The sequence below is a fragment of the Ambystoma mexicanum genome, chromosome 12 (assembly GCF_040938575.1).
Source record: "Ambystoma mexicanum isolate Mex_15411 chromosome 12, UKY_AmexF1_1, whole genome shotgun sequence".
Classification (NCBI taxonomy): domain Eukaryota; kingdom Metazoa; phylum Chordata; class Amphibia; order Caudata; family Ambystomatidae; genus Ambystoma; species Ambystoma mexicanum.
Window position 1 is genome coordinate 807,962,410 of NC_090936.1, and position 18,226 is coordinate 807,980,635.

The following is an 18,226-nucleotide window of genomic DNA, read 5'->3' on the forward strand; positions in this document are numbered from 1 at the left end:
ATAGAGGGCTTTGCAATAATTAATTTTGGCCATAACTAGCGTTTGTCTGTTGAAGGATAGTGTATTGCTGTGTTATGTTTTGTAAAATTGATTTTAAAATGATTATTTTTCTATTGTATGGTATGTAATTGGTATGTTTTCTTTCGTACGCAAAGTTTAATTCAAAATGTAGGACACGCAAACAAAAAATAGAAAAAAGTATTCAGTTATCTTTATAATCTGGCCAATGCAATTTTTAATGCTGTTTTTTATTTTGGACTTTGCAATGTTGAGTACGTTTTCCAACGCTACTCGAATTGCAATTGTACTTTAGCAAGATACTAGCTTTAATTCCTTTTATGAATGAAGCACTTTGACAACCCTTTGTGAGGTTTGTCCTTTAGAACTGCTAAGTAAGTAAAAAAACATAAATAGGTCATATCTCAATTGATGTAATATGGTCTAAATATTTCATATGTAAACAAAAGGTACCCAAGAAGGAACCATTTTAAAATTATTTTTACAGGTTTACCAAGCATGGAAATGCTACCATTCTGTAAACAATGGAACCATCGCTGACATTACACAAACATGTTTTATATAAAAAAGAAGAAGAAAGTCTTGAAATTCTTTAATACATATTGTTTATTTTTCAGTGACCGCCGTGTTGGAAAAGCGTTTTCTAAATCTTCCTGCTTCATAGATTATTGCAGAGAGTCATTGAAGAATCTTGGCCTAGATGAATCAAAGGTCAGTATGTTTTATAGGTGATATCCATTTATCTCTAGTTGCTCACCCCAAAATTTAAATGTGCCTTTTCCTACCTCTCTTTTCTACATTTAGTGTCATGGCTGTTTTATATTTTCACAAAAGGTCAGGATATATTTTTTTACCACTTCGACTCTAGTTTTTAATTGTTCCCTCTTTTCTCCAAGTCATCCACAAATCGATATACTGTTACTTTAAACAAAGTTGAGTCACGACTTTACATAACCTGGTGAACATTACACGATTGTGTGGGCAGGATTATAACTGTATTAAGATATTATTACATGGCAAGAATGCAATTAATTTCTTCAAAAGAGAAGTCAAAAGCTTGACGTACGCTTATTTCTTGGGCATGGAATGGTTGCATTGTGCGGGAATGCATTGTGGTGTTGTGTGCACATGTGTGCATTTGTTAGGCTATGTTACTTGCTAATGTTTGGTCAGTGACTGGTTGCAGCGGTTCATTACTCAGAAAGATGGCTATGTTGCACTCTGGCTAGCTGTGGGTGTGTTTGTGTGTATGTGTGGTTGAGTGTGTGTGGTACCGGCCGCAGTGACGAACAACAAAGGAGTAGTATCGCACACCTACGGATGGTTCATCCCATTCATCCTGTGCCTCTATGGGGCCCATTTTTGCCTGGCAGTGATCCTCTGTCATGGAAGGACCTGCAGTGAACACAAGGATGGAGAGCATTCCCATCGTCCTGCTGGTTTTGGAGACTGCAACTGGGCCGGCAAGCCCTTGAGGAGCATGTAAGACTACAACCAGCTTGATTTTCAGCTGGATTTTCACAGTGGCGTTTCTACTGGGCTTTGAAGACTGGCTGGCTGCAGGCATGGTGAAGTGACCCCAATGGCAGAGGGCTCTTTGTGGTGCACAGCATTACGGAAAGCTTTGGAGGCCCTGCTACCCCAAGCATCTAATAAGCGAAGACTCTCCAGGCATCAAGCTCCCCCCACTGTATTGGGTGATCTGCAATGTCTCGTGCACCTGTCTTGTCTGCAACTGTCTTGCTACTAGGCCGCCTGGTGAGTACATTGTGTATTGTGCAGTTTCTCAGTGGATTGTGCAGATTCTCTCTCTCTCTCTCTCTCTCTCTCTCTCTCTCTCTCTCTCTCTCTCTCTCTCTCTCTCTCTTCTCTTTCTCTCTCTCTCTCTCTCTCTCTCTCTCTCTCTCTCTCTCTCTCTCTCTCTTCCCATTTCTCCTGCCATGGTGCTCTCCTTCTCTCACATTTACTCAAACTGCTACTCTATCGCCTATCCTACCTCTCTATCGAAGACTGGAAGGAAAAAGTTCAAAAAATAGCTCCTGGTCTTCAATCCAGGCCTGCTCATCGCTGAAACCTACGTCAACGCTTCTTGCAGGCTTGCTCTCCGGACCTATGGTCTCTGTCCTCTCCCATTTCTCTTTGTCGCCCATTAATGGTGGCACCAGACGGGAAGTACTCTTAGCAGGCTTATCATCCTCTAGGTGCATCATTAATGTCAGAATGGCACTGTCATGGCGCAGGGCTCTCAGGCCCACCTCCTCCTTCTTTATAGGCGTCTTATGTCTCTCATCAACTTCCTCCTTTCTCCTGTCATTCCTCCGTCTGCCAGACCTCTTGTCCCTTCTCCACCTCTGACGGGCATACCACATCCCTGTACCCCTCCTCCTCAGACGACCTTCAAGGGTAGCAACCGGCTTCACCTAGCTACCCTCAACTCTCGCTCTGCTGTTTAACACTCCTCTGATATCTGACTCCTTGAATACTTTGACCTTGGCATTCTCGCTCTCACTGAGACCTGGTTCACTGCCAGCTCTGTCACTGATTTTGACACACTCCTCCCTGAGGGCTACAAGATCCACTCTAAGCCCATGCCTAACCGGTCTGGAGGCAGAGTGGCCTTAATCTTCCCTGAATGGGTCCCGACTACTATCATTCCCACTCAGTCCTACTCTTCCTTTGAATGCCTCATCTGCAGGCTTGGTGTCTCGCCAACCCTCTCGCTGACTCTCGCCACCGTCTACAGGACCCCTGGTCCGGTCTCCCTCTTCCTCTTCGAGTAGTCTGCTCTCACCTCTACTTTTGGTGCCTCCACCTCCAAACTAATATTCACCTTCACTCTCATGACTCGGGCACCAGACTCTTCCGCAGCCTCTGTGACTTTATTTCCCTCACCATTCATCTCATTCGGTCTGATGCACTTAGCCAGGCATACATTGGATGCTCTAATTTCAGCAGATATTCCCATCTCCAACCCTCTCACTACACCACTCTCCTGGTCTGACCATGCTCTCCTGTCCTCTCACCTGGATCTCCTAGGTCCCCCGGCTAAGCCTCTGCCTGCACTGCCATTCTCTTTCTGTCATTCGACCACTGAAGCTAGTGTTAGTTAGTGCCTTTGCCGCCACTTCATTCTTCCTCCCTTCCTTCCACGGACTCTCACCCTGGCTCTGCCCTTGCTAATCTACACCTCTCTATCACCAGCACCCTGGACATCCTTGCACCTGTCATGAGGATCTGCATGAAGCAGAGTTGCTTAGCGGAAGGGGCGGGCTTCAGGCACACCCTCTGAGACTGGCCTACTGCCTGATACAAAGGCAATACAGACTTCTACATACGCTCGAAGAAGAGGGTCCATAGCCAAACCCCCATCTCTGGGGTGTGAAAAACCAGAGGGTATTTCACTGCTTAGACCCTGGGGATCCCTTACTCTGGTGGCCAGGGCATGGCCATCGCCTTTGGATCCAGACCCTGGGGGTGGACAAGTGCTGGAGGATCACCTGGGTGAGGGGTCCTCAGGGAGTGGGGAGGAATGCCCCATGGAGAGACATGGTATCCCCCTTTCCAAATACCCCTGCCCCATCCTATTTTATAGGATATTCCAACTTCCCAGATCCCCCTCCACTTTCCTACACAAACACTGAGCTGAGGAAGAGGAGGTCTGAGGTTAAAAGGAGTACCACCCATGCAATACATTGGACATGTCCCACTAATAAGATCAGGCAGGGTCAGGCACTTGATCTTAATTACATATACCTGGTATATATTAGCTCTCCCACATGGTTAAAAGGTGGAACACTGAGACACACTCTGAGCAAGGTGATGCACGAGAAGGAGCAGTTCTTACAGGGCAACAGCGAACCAGGTGGAGCAGAGCGACAGTCCGAGGGACGGAAACGAGGTACGGAGAAACCTTGGACACCCCAGCGAGAAATCACAAGGAAGCCCAGCCAGAGAGAAGAGACAAACCTCTTTTGGTTTTTAAGGATACCCGCCACCCTCGTGGATGTACAGCACAGTTGGGAAGATTCAGCGACAGTTGTGGTCTCAGCCTTGACTTTAGGATCAAAGCCGCGAAAGACGAAAATGAATGGACACAGCCGATGAGTTGATGAAAGCAATGAAAGGCCGGTCTGTGTTAAATGAGACTTGATTGCGACACCATCCGAGGAATGAAGGTTGTGTATGTGCCGATAAGACACGAGAGAAAGCAAAGTATTGTAAAGAACTGTAAATAAAAATACAAAATAACAGAGTGATCCGGCGAAAGAAGATTGCCCAATCGAAAGTCTCTGTGAAATGTCGCTTGTCGTAGAAGCGGCGGGAAGAGACGAAACTGAGATGCAAGATTTTAACTTTTGTTAGGTTTGATCCCGGCAGGGGAAAACCTGAATGTGAGAGATTTCTTTAAGCTCTTGGGTTTGATCCCAGCAGAGGGAAACCTGGATGTGAGATATTTCTTTAAGCTGTTAGGTTTGATCCCAGCAGAGAGAAACCTGGATGTGAGAGATATCTTTGAACTTTGAAATAAGGACTGTGTGGTTGAAGCTACATTTACCAAGAGGCCTTGGTGTTAGAGAGAAAAAGTGACGTTTGAGGAAAGAAGGTCAAAGTGGTCATGCCGAGGTAAGAGCAAAAGCCTCACAGTTTCTAAAGTCTTCGACAGCGGAAGGAAAGTGAAAGGAGGCTTGAGATGACAGTTTGTTGAACTGTATTACCGTGTAAGGCCAAGTGGGCCCTGGTCTACGAAAAAAAACTGCATCCTTTTGTCCGAAGCCAGAGTGTGTCGCAAGGTCCAAGTATGCCACAAAACATGTGGAAGGGAGTTTACTCAGCCATACTGAAATTTCTTTCGAACACTGATTTTCCTTTTTGCATTACACATTACCTTTACACATTTATTGTATTAGAAAGAGTGTAGTCATTAGGTTTATTAGTACAGGTCATTTTATTTTGACTAAGGACTGACTAGGACTGTATTTTCTTTTTGTTTGATGGTCGAGAATACTCCCATCTTAGTTATAGGGCAAGAAAGAAGTTTTCAAACCCCTTTTAAACCATCAATAAAGGTTTTGAAACTTGCAGCTCTTGTGTCGGAATCTACTATGATGCCTATCTATGATGACATGCCTCCCTCACAGGGGCCACTAACAACACTTGGTAACTGTTTCAAATCTGCAAGGAAATTGCCAATCCTCCTGCAGTCTCCACTTCTCCCCTGCCATCCTTGACCCTCTGTACTTCTCTGGCCTCCCACTTCTTAACCAAAACTCAGGATATCCTCTCCTCACTGTCCTCTACTACCCTCTCTCCTCCCTCCCTAACTGTCAGGCCTCTGTTGGCCCACCTCCCCCTTCCCTCCTATTCTCCTCTTTCTCGCCCATAGCACGGTTGAGGTTTCTAGACTAGTCTTCTCTATGAAAGTCTCCTCCAAACAGGTGCTTTGCTGCTCCTCCAGAACTATCAAGCACAGCATTGTCTCCATTGCGCCAGCCTATGCCAATTTCGGTAATTGCTCTTTTGCCACTGGCTCCTTCCAGCTACCCCTCAAGCACTCCCTTTTGCACCCTCTCCTCAAAACACCCTCTGTCGATCCCTCCTGCCCGGCTAACTATCGCCCTATCTCCATTACCACCTTCCTGCGCAAACTCCTGAAGAAGCTGGTCGTCTCCAAACTGATCCAACACACTGAATCTGTTAGTTGTCTCCACGATCACCAGTATGGCTTCAGAGCAGCCAGAGGCACGGAAACTGCTCTACTGAACACCCGTGAAGACTTGCTCTAAAATCTCCATTCTAACTCTCCATCCGTTCTTATTCTTCTGGATCTCAATCATGCCAGACTCACTAATCGGCTCCGTGACACCCTTGGCATCACAGGCCTGGCACTGGACTGGTTGACCTCTTTCCTCTCCTTCCCAGGTTCAATTGGGCCCTTTTCTCCCCCCTATTACAGTTTCTACCTGCAGCGTCCCTCAGGCTCTATACTCTTGCTGTGGCTTTTCAATATATACCTTGCCCCTTTGGCCCACCTGATTTCCTCCTTCTCTCCTCACTTCCAGTGTTATGCAGATGACACGCAGCTCTCCTTCATGCTTCCCTCTACTTCCTCCTCTTTCTCCTTGCTCATCCCTGACAGTTTGAATGCTATTCAGGCATAGGGTGCTGCCAATAACCTCTGCCTTAATGCATGTAAGACTGAGATCCTTCTCCTTCTCTCCTCACATCGTAGACCTTGCCAAGAAGGCTCACTATCAGCTGCATCTCATCAGAGGCTTTCTCAATTTCCTCTACACAAAACCCAAAGTGGGAACCTCAACAGTCACTGGCACCTTGAGGTAGAAGCATACAATGAAATACAAGGTGGTACCAGAGGAGCGGGACTAACTGGGAGAAGGAGGGCAGAAAGCTAAACGAATCAAATCATTATTTCATTTTGGTTATAAAAGCATTCTATAAAACATGCATCCAAAATGTTTGGATGCATGTTTTATAGAATGCTTTTATAACCAAATTGATTAAAATGTGTAATGTTTTTGTATTTAAATCAAAATAAAATGAAATGATGATTTGATTCGTTTAGCTTTCTGCCCTCCTTCTTTCTCAATTTCCTCACCTTCTCCCAGAAACTCAATTTCTCCAGAGCTCTGGTCCTCTCTAGGCTTAACTAACCACAACAGCCTCTTCCTCAATCTCCCTTTATCCTCAATGTGCCCCTTCAATTTATCCAGAATAGGGCTGCGAGAGTTCTCCTTGGTCTCAAGCCCAGAGACAGTATTTCCCCAGCCCTGAAGTCTCTTCACTGGCTCCTGGTTGCTGCTAGGATCAGGTGCAAGTCCCTCTGCATCATCCATAAATCCTTCTGGTGCCTGGGACACCACTACATCCAATTCTCTCACCCTAAATGCCTCCCTGTTAGACCCCTTTGCTCCTCTAGCTCCAACTCTCTGCAGGTCAGACGTTTCTCCAAGCAGAGAGTAAGGGGTAGATTTCTCTCCTCTGCAAGAGCCTCCCTCTGGAATGGTTTCCCTGCTCCTATCAGCGTTGAGCCGGATCTCCTTAAGTTCTGCAAGCGCCTCAAGACCCTCCTTTTCTCTTTATTCTTCCCTCTCCCCCTCCACTGCTAACACTCCTGTCTGCCTCAGTGACTGGCTGCCTGGTTTCCTCTAAGTTCTGCAACAAGCCCCCCTCCAATCTTTCCCCCAGTCCGCCCTCAGCCCTGCACTTCTTGTGGAGGGAAAGTGCCAGATATAAGGTGGTTGCACCCCTATGCACCCTAGCACTTTGCATTTCGTGCAGATCTGCACCCCCCTCCCTCGCACTTCTTGTTACTGCACTTGCATGATCCAAATGTCACAAGGCCTATTAGGAGCGTTAATGTTATCTGTATGCCTTGTTCCCTCCCCCCCCCCACCCCGTTTGTCTTGTGGTGCCTTGAAACACCATTTGTTGTATAGGCACTTTAGACATTTCCAATAAATAAATAAATAAAATAACTGAGGATGGTTTCGGAATGGTGGCTTGGATGGATGTTTGGAGGTGAAAATAGGGGTGGAGTGTCAGTGAAGGCTCAGGCAGTGTCTAGGTGGGCTGGGGAGGTGGTGAGCGAGGCAGGAATTTTGTTGTGTTAGTAGCGTGGTATGAGGTGGATAGGATAGAAATGCTGGTGGGTTAGGCTGAAGGCGATGGAGAAATAACAAGAGCTTAATAGAGTTGGGTTGAAACTGGAATGGGTAGGGGGTAAGTGGGCATAAGGTGAGCTTTGATGGAGGGTGGTAGTTAACCATATGACGAGTGTGCAGGGTAGGGGTGAGCAGGTGAGGTGGTGGCTAGTGGACAGAAAGGAAAGGGTTTATTAACGGTTGGCAGAATAAGACATGACCAGCTGCATGTGAAAAGAAAGCAGCTTATGTAACAGTGGAGTGGAGGTGCGGAAGTTGGGAGTGGTTGGCAGAAGGAGATTTGAAGGGTTTGTGGCCTGGTGGACATAGGAGAGGCATGAATAGAGAGGAGGAGGAGATGGTATGGTTTATGATGGGGTGGGAGTCACAAGGGGGATAAAGGTGTGAGGTGGGTGATGGTGCAGATTTGGTTTAGCAGCATGATATAGCCGGTTATGGCTGAGGGAGATGAGTCTTAGAAGGGAGGGTGGAAGTACAGGTAGGGTGGAGAAGATTGGGTGTAATGAGATGTGCCGTTTGAATGGATGTAGATTGGGTAGGAAGTGAAGGTTCCATGATGGAGGTGGGAATGGAAAGGGAGACGATTGAGTAGGGTGGAATCATCCTAGTGTATTGGCATGTAGGAATGTGGTGCAGACAGGCGTGGTGTTGTGGGCTGCAAGCAGTGGAGGGGATTTGGTGTGTTTAATAACTGGAGGCTTTTGGTGGGAGAAAATGGGAATGAGTTGAGCTAGCAGGATGATGGGATGGGTAGGAAGAGGTTTATAGATGAGGATGGGCAAATATGCCGATGAATCCTGTAAGTGGTGTGAGAAGTCCTCTGCTCAGTTGGCCATAGAAGGGCCATCGCTCTTGGTTCCTGACCTTGGGGGGGTGGAAAAGCGAGGGAGGATCATCTAGGTGGATGGTCTTTGGGGATTGGAAGTGGGATGCACTTAGCTGAGACACAGTATTCCACATTGTCCTTTCAGGAAGGAACCCCTATCCAAGGGGAGGTTATGGGATATTGTTCTCTATGCCCTAGTGACCCTGAGAATGACAGGATATATTTTCAACCTAGACATACTAGAAAAAGGAGGAAACGGATTGGGAATGGGGTGCCTTTAGGAGAGACCTGGTATCCCCTATATCCTTGTGGCAATCCACCTAACCCTCCCCCAACCTGTATGGGTTATTATAGATCAGCTCCCCTTCTTTCCCCTCTTGGAACACCTCACAGTACTGAGACAAGGAAGAGACAACTGAGAGTAATGAATACCACACTTTCACCACTCTAGTACGGAGACAAGAAAGAAACAACTGGGAGGAACACCATCCCTTTTCATCACTTTGGTACTGGGACGAAGAAGATGCTGGCAAGGTATGAAGGTCAGGCATGTCCTCTTAATCAGAGCCAGGCATAATTGAGTAACTATATACACTTGCAGCCTATTGAAGGACCACAGGATGTATAAATGGAGGACCGTGAGATGGACAGAAAGAGAGACCTGGGGAACTTGGGCAGAGACCAGCAGGAATCCTCAGGAGTCTGGAGGTAGACGTGGTGGGACCCGAGGCAGAGAGGGAACACCGGCTGACATCCCCAAGCCGTGGGGAGCCTCCAATGTTAAGTGGGAGTAAAAGGAGCTGCAGCGAGGCCAGAGCGAGCAGGAAGCTGTGTCTGACCTCACAGAGGCAAAGAAACTGCCAGTGCCAGCTGAGCTCCAGTCAATAGATGAGCGGGGTTCACTGAATGAAGAGCAGCAACGAGAATGAAGGAGAAAAGCAGTGAGAGCCGCCAGAGGAGGCCACCGACAACCAGTGAGTGCTGCGGAAGCTACCCAGCAACTGGAATGCTCCGGGCGGGCTGCAAAAGTGTAAGGGCCTCATTACACGGAAGGCGGTATGGTTTAACGGTCACCGGTAATGGTACCGGTGACCGTTAACCCTTACCGCCTTACTACGAGGTCCCTTTGCGGGTTGGTACTTTAACGCCTACTTTTTAGCAGGCGTTAAAAACCAAACCGCAAAGGGACCAGGTTGCTAATTACGGTACCGCAATTTGCGGTACCGTAATTAGCACCTTCCCCATTCCCATTATGCCCTGTGGGGCAAAAATGGAAATGGGGAAGGGCAATGGGGGAAGAGGGAATTACCGCCCCGCCAACCTTGGAATAGGGCGGTAATTCCCCTTTCCTCCAAGGCGGTGCTGGTATTTTACCGGCATGGACCAAGGTGCTAGTAGCACCTTGGTCCACCGCCTACCGTGTAATGAGGCCCAAAGTGTCAAAGGAGTAAATGCTTCAGTTACAGAATGAAATAAAGGCAAATTAAGCGTGAGATATAGCAACTCTGCCAATATTGAATGACTGACTGAAAGAAAGTGGCAAATCTATTAACATTGAATAACGAGCTGAAAGATAGTGGTAAATCTACTAATATTGAATAACGAACTGAAAGAAAGTAGTAAACCAAGTCAAACTAAGGGCTCTGACTGCAGAATTGAGGTCCAGTCTGAGAAACTGTTTTGAAGCCATATTTGAGAAACCCTTTGTTGAAAAGCGAACTGATTAAACATTAAAACCATGCTTAAAGGACAATAACATATATTTTAGCAAAGCTAAGCATAAAGAGGGAAAAGTGTCACCAGTGAAGTGTGAATGAGACCCTGAAATACAATAAGACATTAAATGTGCACAGAACAAAGAAGCCAAATTAAGGAGATTGAAACATAGGCAAGATACTGAGGAGCCTATGTGTGAGCAGGAGAACTAAGGGTTCCTGGTTGCGCGACCTGTGATGGTCATACCGTGTGGTCTGACAACTGCGCCCAGACCAATGAACCCATACGTGCTGAACGATCAAGAAAACTGTGCCAAGGGTCAAGAAGGAAAACTACTATTCATGCATTTAAAGCTTGGGGAAGGGAAACCTGAGCTGTGCAGGATTGTTGGAACTTATCTTGAGGATGAAGCCTCAAGACACGCTTCCCTGTGATACCTGTTAAATTGAACTTGGGGAAGGGAACCCTGGGTCTTGTTGTGATGACTGCATTGACCTTGGGGAAGGGAACCCTGAGAAAGGCGTGCACCTGTATTAGTTTGAGATAAAGAGACGATCACTGTGGTGAAATTATTTGTACTTGGGGAAGGGGAGCTGAAGAAGAAATTCTGAGCTGGAAATAGCTCAGAACTTTACTTTTGAAGCACTGTTTAGTTTATGGTTGACATCCCTACATTATTTTGCTTTAGATGTGAGGGTAAGTATAGGCTTTAGACAATGACACACGTTTTAAGTTGAACTTACTGACACAGACTATCCCTAATTTCTTTTGGTCCGGTAGTACCACCTTAGCATAGGGCAAGGTAGGCTTTACATCATCCTGACATTTAAGTTAATGAAAGTACTTCTGTTACATATTGAATCAGTTGTCAGTGTCTCCTTCCATGATGCCAACCTCTCAGTGGAGATATGGGGGGAGGCTGTTGATGCTGATGGTAGGGCTGTGTGTAGATCCATTGGTGCAGCAGAGAGTAGGTGCAGGGTGTTAATGGGAGATGGGAGTGGATGTTAAGGAGTTATTTTGTTAAAGTGGTGAGCTGAGTTTTGTTGTTAAGGAAAAGTAAATAGGAAAAATAAAGAAAGATATATTTCTGTTAAGGGTCCTTAAAGGTGTAAAGGAGGACCAGTCATGTTTTCGGGCCATCTTGGACCATCTTGGACTTGGGCAAGTCAGAGTTGGGTGCACATGTGGTTAAGAATGTTGTAAACATCTGGGGTCTGAACCAAGAACATGGCCGCAGACTGCCATTCAGTTCTCGGTTAGTCTTTTTAGAACTACTGCACGTGAGAGGTGCTGTGGTTGCACTTTGTAATATATGCCTTCAATTTGAAACCCAGCAATTATTTTGAAATGAAGTCTGATGCCTAGAGCCAGACTACGGGGCTGATGGGTAGCCAGTGCAAGACAAGCAGGGCAAATATGGACCCTATGTACAAGTGCAAAATTAAACTGTTTTTTCTCTCATATTATACACAGTAGAAAGAAACTTTAGGGTTGTATCTGAACAGTTTAGAACAATATGGAAATGAGCATCACCTAGAACCATATGAGGTCTAATATAATCCACTAAGTTTGGAATTTATGAACTTTTCTCAAGTCAAACAATGAGATTGTGTACCTTTTAGGTCAATTACTTTTATACTTAAGTATGACTGGTCGGGTTTGAGAATATTGGCCCATTCTATCATCAGAAACCCACAAGATGTTCTGCTGTCCAAACTATACATGAGTTTCACAGTAGTGGTTATATATAAAGAACTTAACATATTGTGGAACACAGAAGAAGCAGCGTTCGAGCAAACTATGAGAAAGATCTAGGAAAGGAATTGGAAGATGACCAATTTTCTGGGATAGAGCAGTATGTAAATTAGGTGTTGCGCAACCATCGTTTTAAGCTAATACCATTTAGCATGCTACATAGTGTACATGACTGTCCAAAATGTACCCATAAGCCATGTCAATGTGCCCTAGTTGCAGCTATCGAAAGACAGATATGCTACATATGTTCTGTTAATGTTAGACCATTCTGTCTGGGTGTGATACACAAGCTGGAACTTCTAGGATTAGTGCTGATTGAAATTTCATTTGAGATGCGCATGTGTTGCATGTAGCCCAAGGACAAATCTAGGAGACACATGGAAAGACTCAAAGATTTAGTCCTGAATCTAGCTAAAAGATGAATAGCAAAAGTGGTGGAAGAATATGGAGGGCTTAGATCTCTGGCCTTAAAAAGATGGTCCCAGGAGGAAATGCGGAGACCAGGGACCAACCCTCAGGCCTAATGCTGTAGTGCATGGATGCACATGATCATACACAGAATTGCACAGACCAGAAATCTGCATACACATGTACAGGCCGAAATATCCAGACCAGCCAAAGAAGATGATGTGCTAGAATAAGATAAATGTCTGAGGAATGGGAGATGTTGGCATTTGGAAAACACTCTGGCCAGAGGTTGGAGCAAGTTGGTGATTCAGGAAGTAGGTGGAAGAAGGACCTGGGAACAGAGGAAGCTGGAGACAAGACACGAGGCCTCAGGAGGATGCAGGAGGGAGTCATCAAGATGTCATAGGTGGGAGACATTGGGAGATGCTAGGAGTGGACCATGAGGTAGTAGACGGAAGAAATCATGAGCAGGTGATAGGACAAAAACATCACAAGGTGTATGTGAATAAGGAGGTAGCATAAAGGGCTGGCGAAGTAGTGGCTAGTGAGAGCAGGAAGGGAGAAGGGGCCCTCTTTGCCTTAAGTAGGCTGTTTTGGGTATCAAACAGAAGGGTTTAAACCCACGGTTGGATGAAGAACCGGAATGTGATATGGTGTGGAGAAGGAACGGGACAAGAGGAAGGGTGTAAAGGTCATGTGGAGGGATGAGATCAGAACCCTGGCAAAGGGAAATGTGGCTCTGTCTTCTAATGGAAGAAACACTCCAGCTGTAGCTGCAACTCGTACAGCAATGTCTGCAATAGATGCTGAAAGTATTGAAGGTCGTTGCATCCCTCCATTAATAAAAGTCAAAGCTTTTTTGGGAAAAAGAACCATAGACACTGTAAGTGATGGGGAGGTACCCCAAAATCGTCTGAGCTTTAGGAGACCTTTGACCTGCTCGAGCTGTTGACAAAAGACTGCTCTGTCACTTTGTTCCTCAGTTTGACTCAAAGAAGAATTTTCTTGTGTTAAATAAAACCTGTATTTACTTAACACAATGCTTGGACTCTTGATAGCCGCCACAAAGCTCTGACAGTTAGCAATAAATGTCAAATCTTTTTGCAAGGTCAATTGGTTTGAAGATGCAGGTTATGCAATGACAAAGTAGAAGTAGTTGAAAACCAGCTAAGAATCCTACATTATTTTGGAAGAACAATTGATGTTTTCTAATGTAATAGCTGAATGGATTTTTCTCTGCTGACAAAATAACAATTTGTAAAAACATATAAATGCCAAAATTGTCCTTGAACAAACGCAGATCTGATTTAATATGGTAAAATTGTATGTATATTATATTATTAGGAAAATTGTCACCGCCAAAATTAGAAGGAAAATAATTCAAAACCAGATTACAGAGGACAAATGTGGTAAAAAATAAAACTGTAATACACAGTAACTGTGCCAATAATATCATAAACACAAGTGTGCAGTAGAGTTTGAACCAGGATGTGTTAGTTTTGTACAAATGGGCCTACACTATTTTTGGTAGCCAAGCTAATGTTAGAATTGTACTCCCTTATGCAGTACACGGCGTAAAATAGTTTTGCAATAATGGATTCTTATGGGCTGCCCTGGATAAACGCCATCTGATTCTACCATAGGGATACTAACTGGGGAATTGCACACATCTCATCAGGACTAGTGCGATGTGCCAGTAATTTCTATATCATGGCTAGTGCATATCAAATGATGCTAATACAAACAAAACTGTACACCTATTTGGCAGTGAATGTGCCATGCCTAGCTTTCCTCCCTTCACCATGCTCACTCCTTTTAGTGGGGTGCAGAAGATGAGGCAGTCATACCACAGGCTCTTCACAACTTTGATTGGCCTGGCCTGTAGCTAAGGATTCAGGAATGGTGTAGGGTCTCCTGCAACCTTGTCCAATCTCCTTAACATTACTGTGTTGATGGGTCTGCTGCTCTGCTGAATTTATGTCAGATTAGTGATTAAAGAGGATTCAGGCTAGAGATGGAAAATGAGGAAATCAAAATCCCATCTTGTCCTTTAGCAAGGCCTGCCCTAGTCCTGGAGCCAGGCTGCTCTGGTTTGCTTGTAAGGAATGCCATGGAAGCCTTGATGGTGCTGGGCCACCATGTTACACTAGCTGGAATAGGAAGTGCTGGGTGCAAGCACTACTATTTTGCACACATCTGTGTGGGGGCTTAACTGTCTTGTGGCAAAGATGCTAAGGCTGAGAAAGTTAGGAGCCCTGTGACCCAGTGGGTGAAGGCTGGCAAGGCCCAAGCCTACTAATTGTTGAGAGCAAAGAAAACCATAGAGCGACTAGCCAGGAGCTATACCCTGGATTTGGTGAAATTGGCTAAACCACCAACAACACTTCCCCAAACAGAGCCTGAGACAAGGAAAAACCAAGAGCACACAGCATGGTAACCATGCTCCAGATCTGGTTGGACTGGCAAGTATATCAAGGATACAAAAGAAACCTTATCTGGTAGTCTTGAGCCAATGGCTTCTAACCCAGATGCTCCCTGAGCACTAGAGTCCAATAGGTACCTGGGAAGAGAGAAGTTGTGTATAATCTACTGCCCACAGGAAATCCAAGCCCGTAGCGTGCTTCGATGAGACCAGAATAAGAGCATCAGAACAGTGATCAGAGCAACTCACTAAGCCTTGGCCTTGGCTAGATCTATACTGATGATGTCCTGAACATCCACACCAGATCGAATGGGTAGAAATCAATTTTCATCTGCAACCAACAGCGACACATTCCTCAACTGTTCTCAGAATTAAACCCCAGAAGCTGGAAAGAGACTAGAGCACAATGTTGAGCTCTAAGAATGAGGTCCCCTGAGATCCAGAGTCTTGGTGGGAATTCGGGTTCTCAGGGATCAATATCCAATGGATTTTGAAGGACTTTGAGGGCTCATCCAGAGCCAACATGTCTGCTAAAATCCACTAACTAAAAAGGAATCAACATAAAACAACATTCCATTAGATTTACAAGTTACAACCATTAAAATTCCAGTGCGCATGCCTTCAAAAATTCTAAAAACCGACCTGATAAGGAAATTTAATTTGTATTTAGAATCCTTCACCAGAGGTCCTGTTATTCTGGTCTAAAATTCAGAGAGATCTAATTTTACCCCTCAATATAAACAAGATGGGTCATTGAACAAAGAAATGTTTTAAGGTCTCTACCTCCTTATGACAATGCCGGCAAAGTCTATGGTCCCTTAGCACTTTATTTCGTCTGCCCAATACTTCTTGGGTTGGTAGTACATTTCATTTAAGTCTCAAAATGTGGGACCTAAAAAGCAGTGACGGGTGCTTTTTCAAATATGGAGCAACATTATTGAAATTCTTGATTGTCCAAACAAAGTGGTCATCGAAGCACTGATATTGCATTAAGTTCTTGCTGAGTGAAATCCACACATAAATAAATGTAGGAATGGAGAGGTGCACAACCAATTTAAGGTCAAATATTCAAAATTAAATAGATAACTTAATGATTTCGGGTGCTGGGGAGGAATACAGGCCCTGACACGGGGCTTGTGAAGTACATGAAAGCAAAGAAAAGTGTCTAAATCTAAAGACACTCCCGTCCCCTGCACACCATAAACGCTGATACAAAATCAGTCAAAGTGTTCATAATTTTTACTTCAAGAAAATCAATATATATACACATCAGAAAAAAAACTTGTCACAACATAAATTGTAGACCAGAAAACATCTGGTTAACATTCAAGTATCATTCAAAGATAAAGAAGCCAGCAAAAGATAAGTCGATAGACCAATATAATGATTCTAGCCAAAAAAAAGATAAAAGTAAGTTAGCAAGGAACAATATTCTTGCGATGAACTGAAGGGCTCTACGCGTTTCGGGGAACACCCCCTTCTTAAGGAGCAAAATGATCTGAAATTATATACATTAAAAAATCATCAGTTTGAAAGAAACATAGCATAATATTTACAGAATACACAGGAGAAAAGAACATAGAACATGTATTAAACATTTTTATGGAACAGCAAAATTGTATTGTAATGTTCATTAATAGTTATATAAATGCAATGTAAATTGTGGAAGTCAAATACCTGAATACATCATCTAACATACTATAAGTGTGACTCCAAAGAAGAACATAGATGACCTCAAAAAGTGAGGTACTAAAGTAAATAAAAGATGAAAAAGTAAAATTTACCTAGGTAAATAGAACTTGGTGGCAGCAATGCTTGGCTCACCACATCGATGGATCAAATAAATTCAGGAGTGAACAAACTTCACTATAGGTAGAGTATTGATGCACAATAGTAATTTCAAGGTGTTCTAGATACCCTATATGGAGAGAACAAAGATATATCCATCCTTAAAATATTGTCACTCACGTAGTAACTACCCTAGGGTTCTCCATATAATTAATTATAATGCTTACCAACGGTGCAATGACACCAACATCCACTAAATTCTTTGTCCCATGAGCAGACGATATGTCAATCAATGACTCCCCACTCATTTGTGGATGTACTCCCATATGAGTCCACTGTCACTATTTATGGTACCAGGGAAATGTCAACAAATACCAAATGAATCACTAGATCTATTAGAGAAAAAGAAAACACAAAGGACAAAGCAACAAGGTTTATAAATAAATAGACCAAAAAATCAGGTAACTCTAAAAACAAATCTCAAAAAAATATATATGTAAATTTCAAAATTATCTCCAAAAAAGGAGGGGTTTAAGGAACAATTATTATTGAAATACTAGTTGCACAATGCAACCTAAAAAAATAAATATATGAATTCAACTAATTCTAACCACCAGAAACATCTACAAAGAGATCACCAATCCCTCCATTAAACTCACCTCAGATTCAAAAAGTACTGACTCGAACGATCTCCACGACTCGTACTGAGAAGCCTCAAAGAGAGACTAACGCTTAAATAGCGTCTATTTGGAAGTCATATGACCAAGTCACGTGATAAAAAACGTGACGTATTGTGGATGAACACGTGTTTAAACACGTGACTATAGAAAGTCACGTGGCCAAGTCATGTGGCTAAAACATGTAACCGCATTACTCGTTTCCACAGAAACACAATCCAACTCAAAATACAAGTATTCCTGTCCAGTGGCAAGAACACACAAACTTAAATAACACACTTCATAAAAATAAGAATATACTTTATTCAAGATAACTCTGTAGATTAAAGATCCAATTCTAATTTAGTCTGATCCGACGCAGAAATGCGTTTGTCACAGAACTGATATGTGAATCCAGAAAAAACATGAAAAAAAATGTCCCATAAAAGGCTGCAGCGAGCGCGTATAAGTGTCAACCAAAACAAAGTACCGGGCCATAACTTATAGCCATGGAGGCGGAATCGAGGACCCTATCTCGAGCGGGCACCACATATAAGCAATGATTGTTAACAGCAACTAATAAATGTGGAATCAAGTTACTTAAACTCTTAAATAAAACCAATTATCAACGGAGTCCAATAAAAACAAAAATGATTAAAAAAAAGGGGGGGATAAAGTATGCTATATTCAAATCTCTATAACACGTTAATGATTTATCCAAAAATAAATCTCCAGAACCTAATAAACGAAAGAAGATAGGGTAATGAAAAAAATAGTACAAAAAGTAAAAAATTTGAACGATACTAATGGGGAAAATCAAACACAAACAGAATAAATGTAGAATGAAACTAACTAAAGACAGGAGTCACACAAATCACAAAGAAAGTAAAAACCAGAGATCAAAACCATTGTCCCAAAAAAGGGACAATGCACATATCCGTGAGGATTCATACAA

At 43.8% G+C, this 18,226-nt stretch overlaps 1 protein-coding gene across 2 annotated transcripts in view; it reads left to right on the top strand.

Moving 5' to 3' along the window:
- METTL25 (methyltransferase like 25) overlaps positions 1-18,226 on the top strand; it is a 1,210,930-nt gene that overhangs the window by 984,862 nt on the left and 207,842 nt on the right. For both annotated transcript variants that reach the window (XM_069629316.1, XM_069629315.1), the window contains one exon: positions 636-729. In XM_069629316.1, the coding sequence (XP_069485417.1) occupies positions 636-729 (94 nt within the window). The remainder of the gene's footprint in view (positions 1-635; positions 730-18,226) is intronic.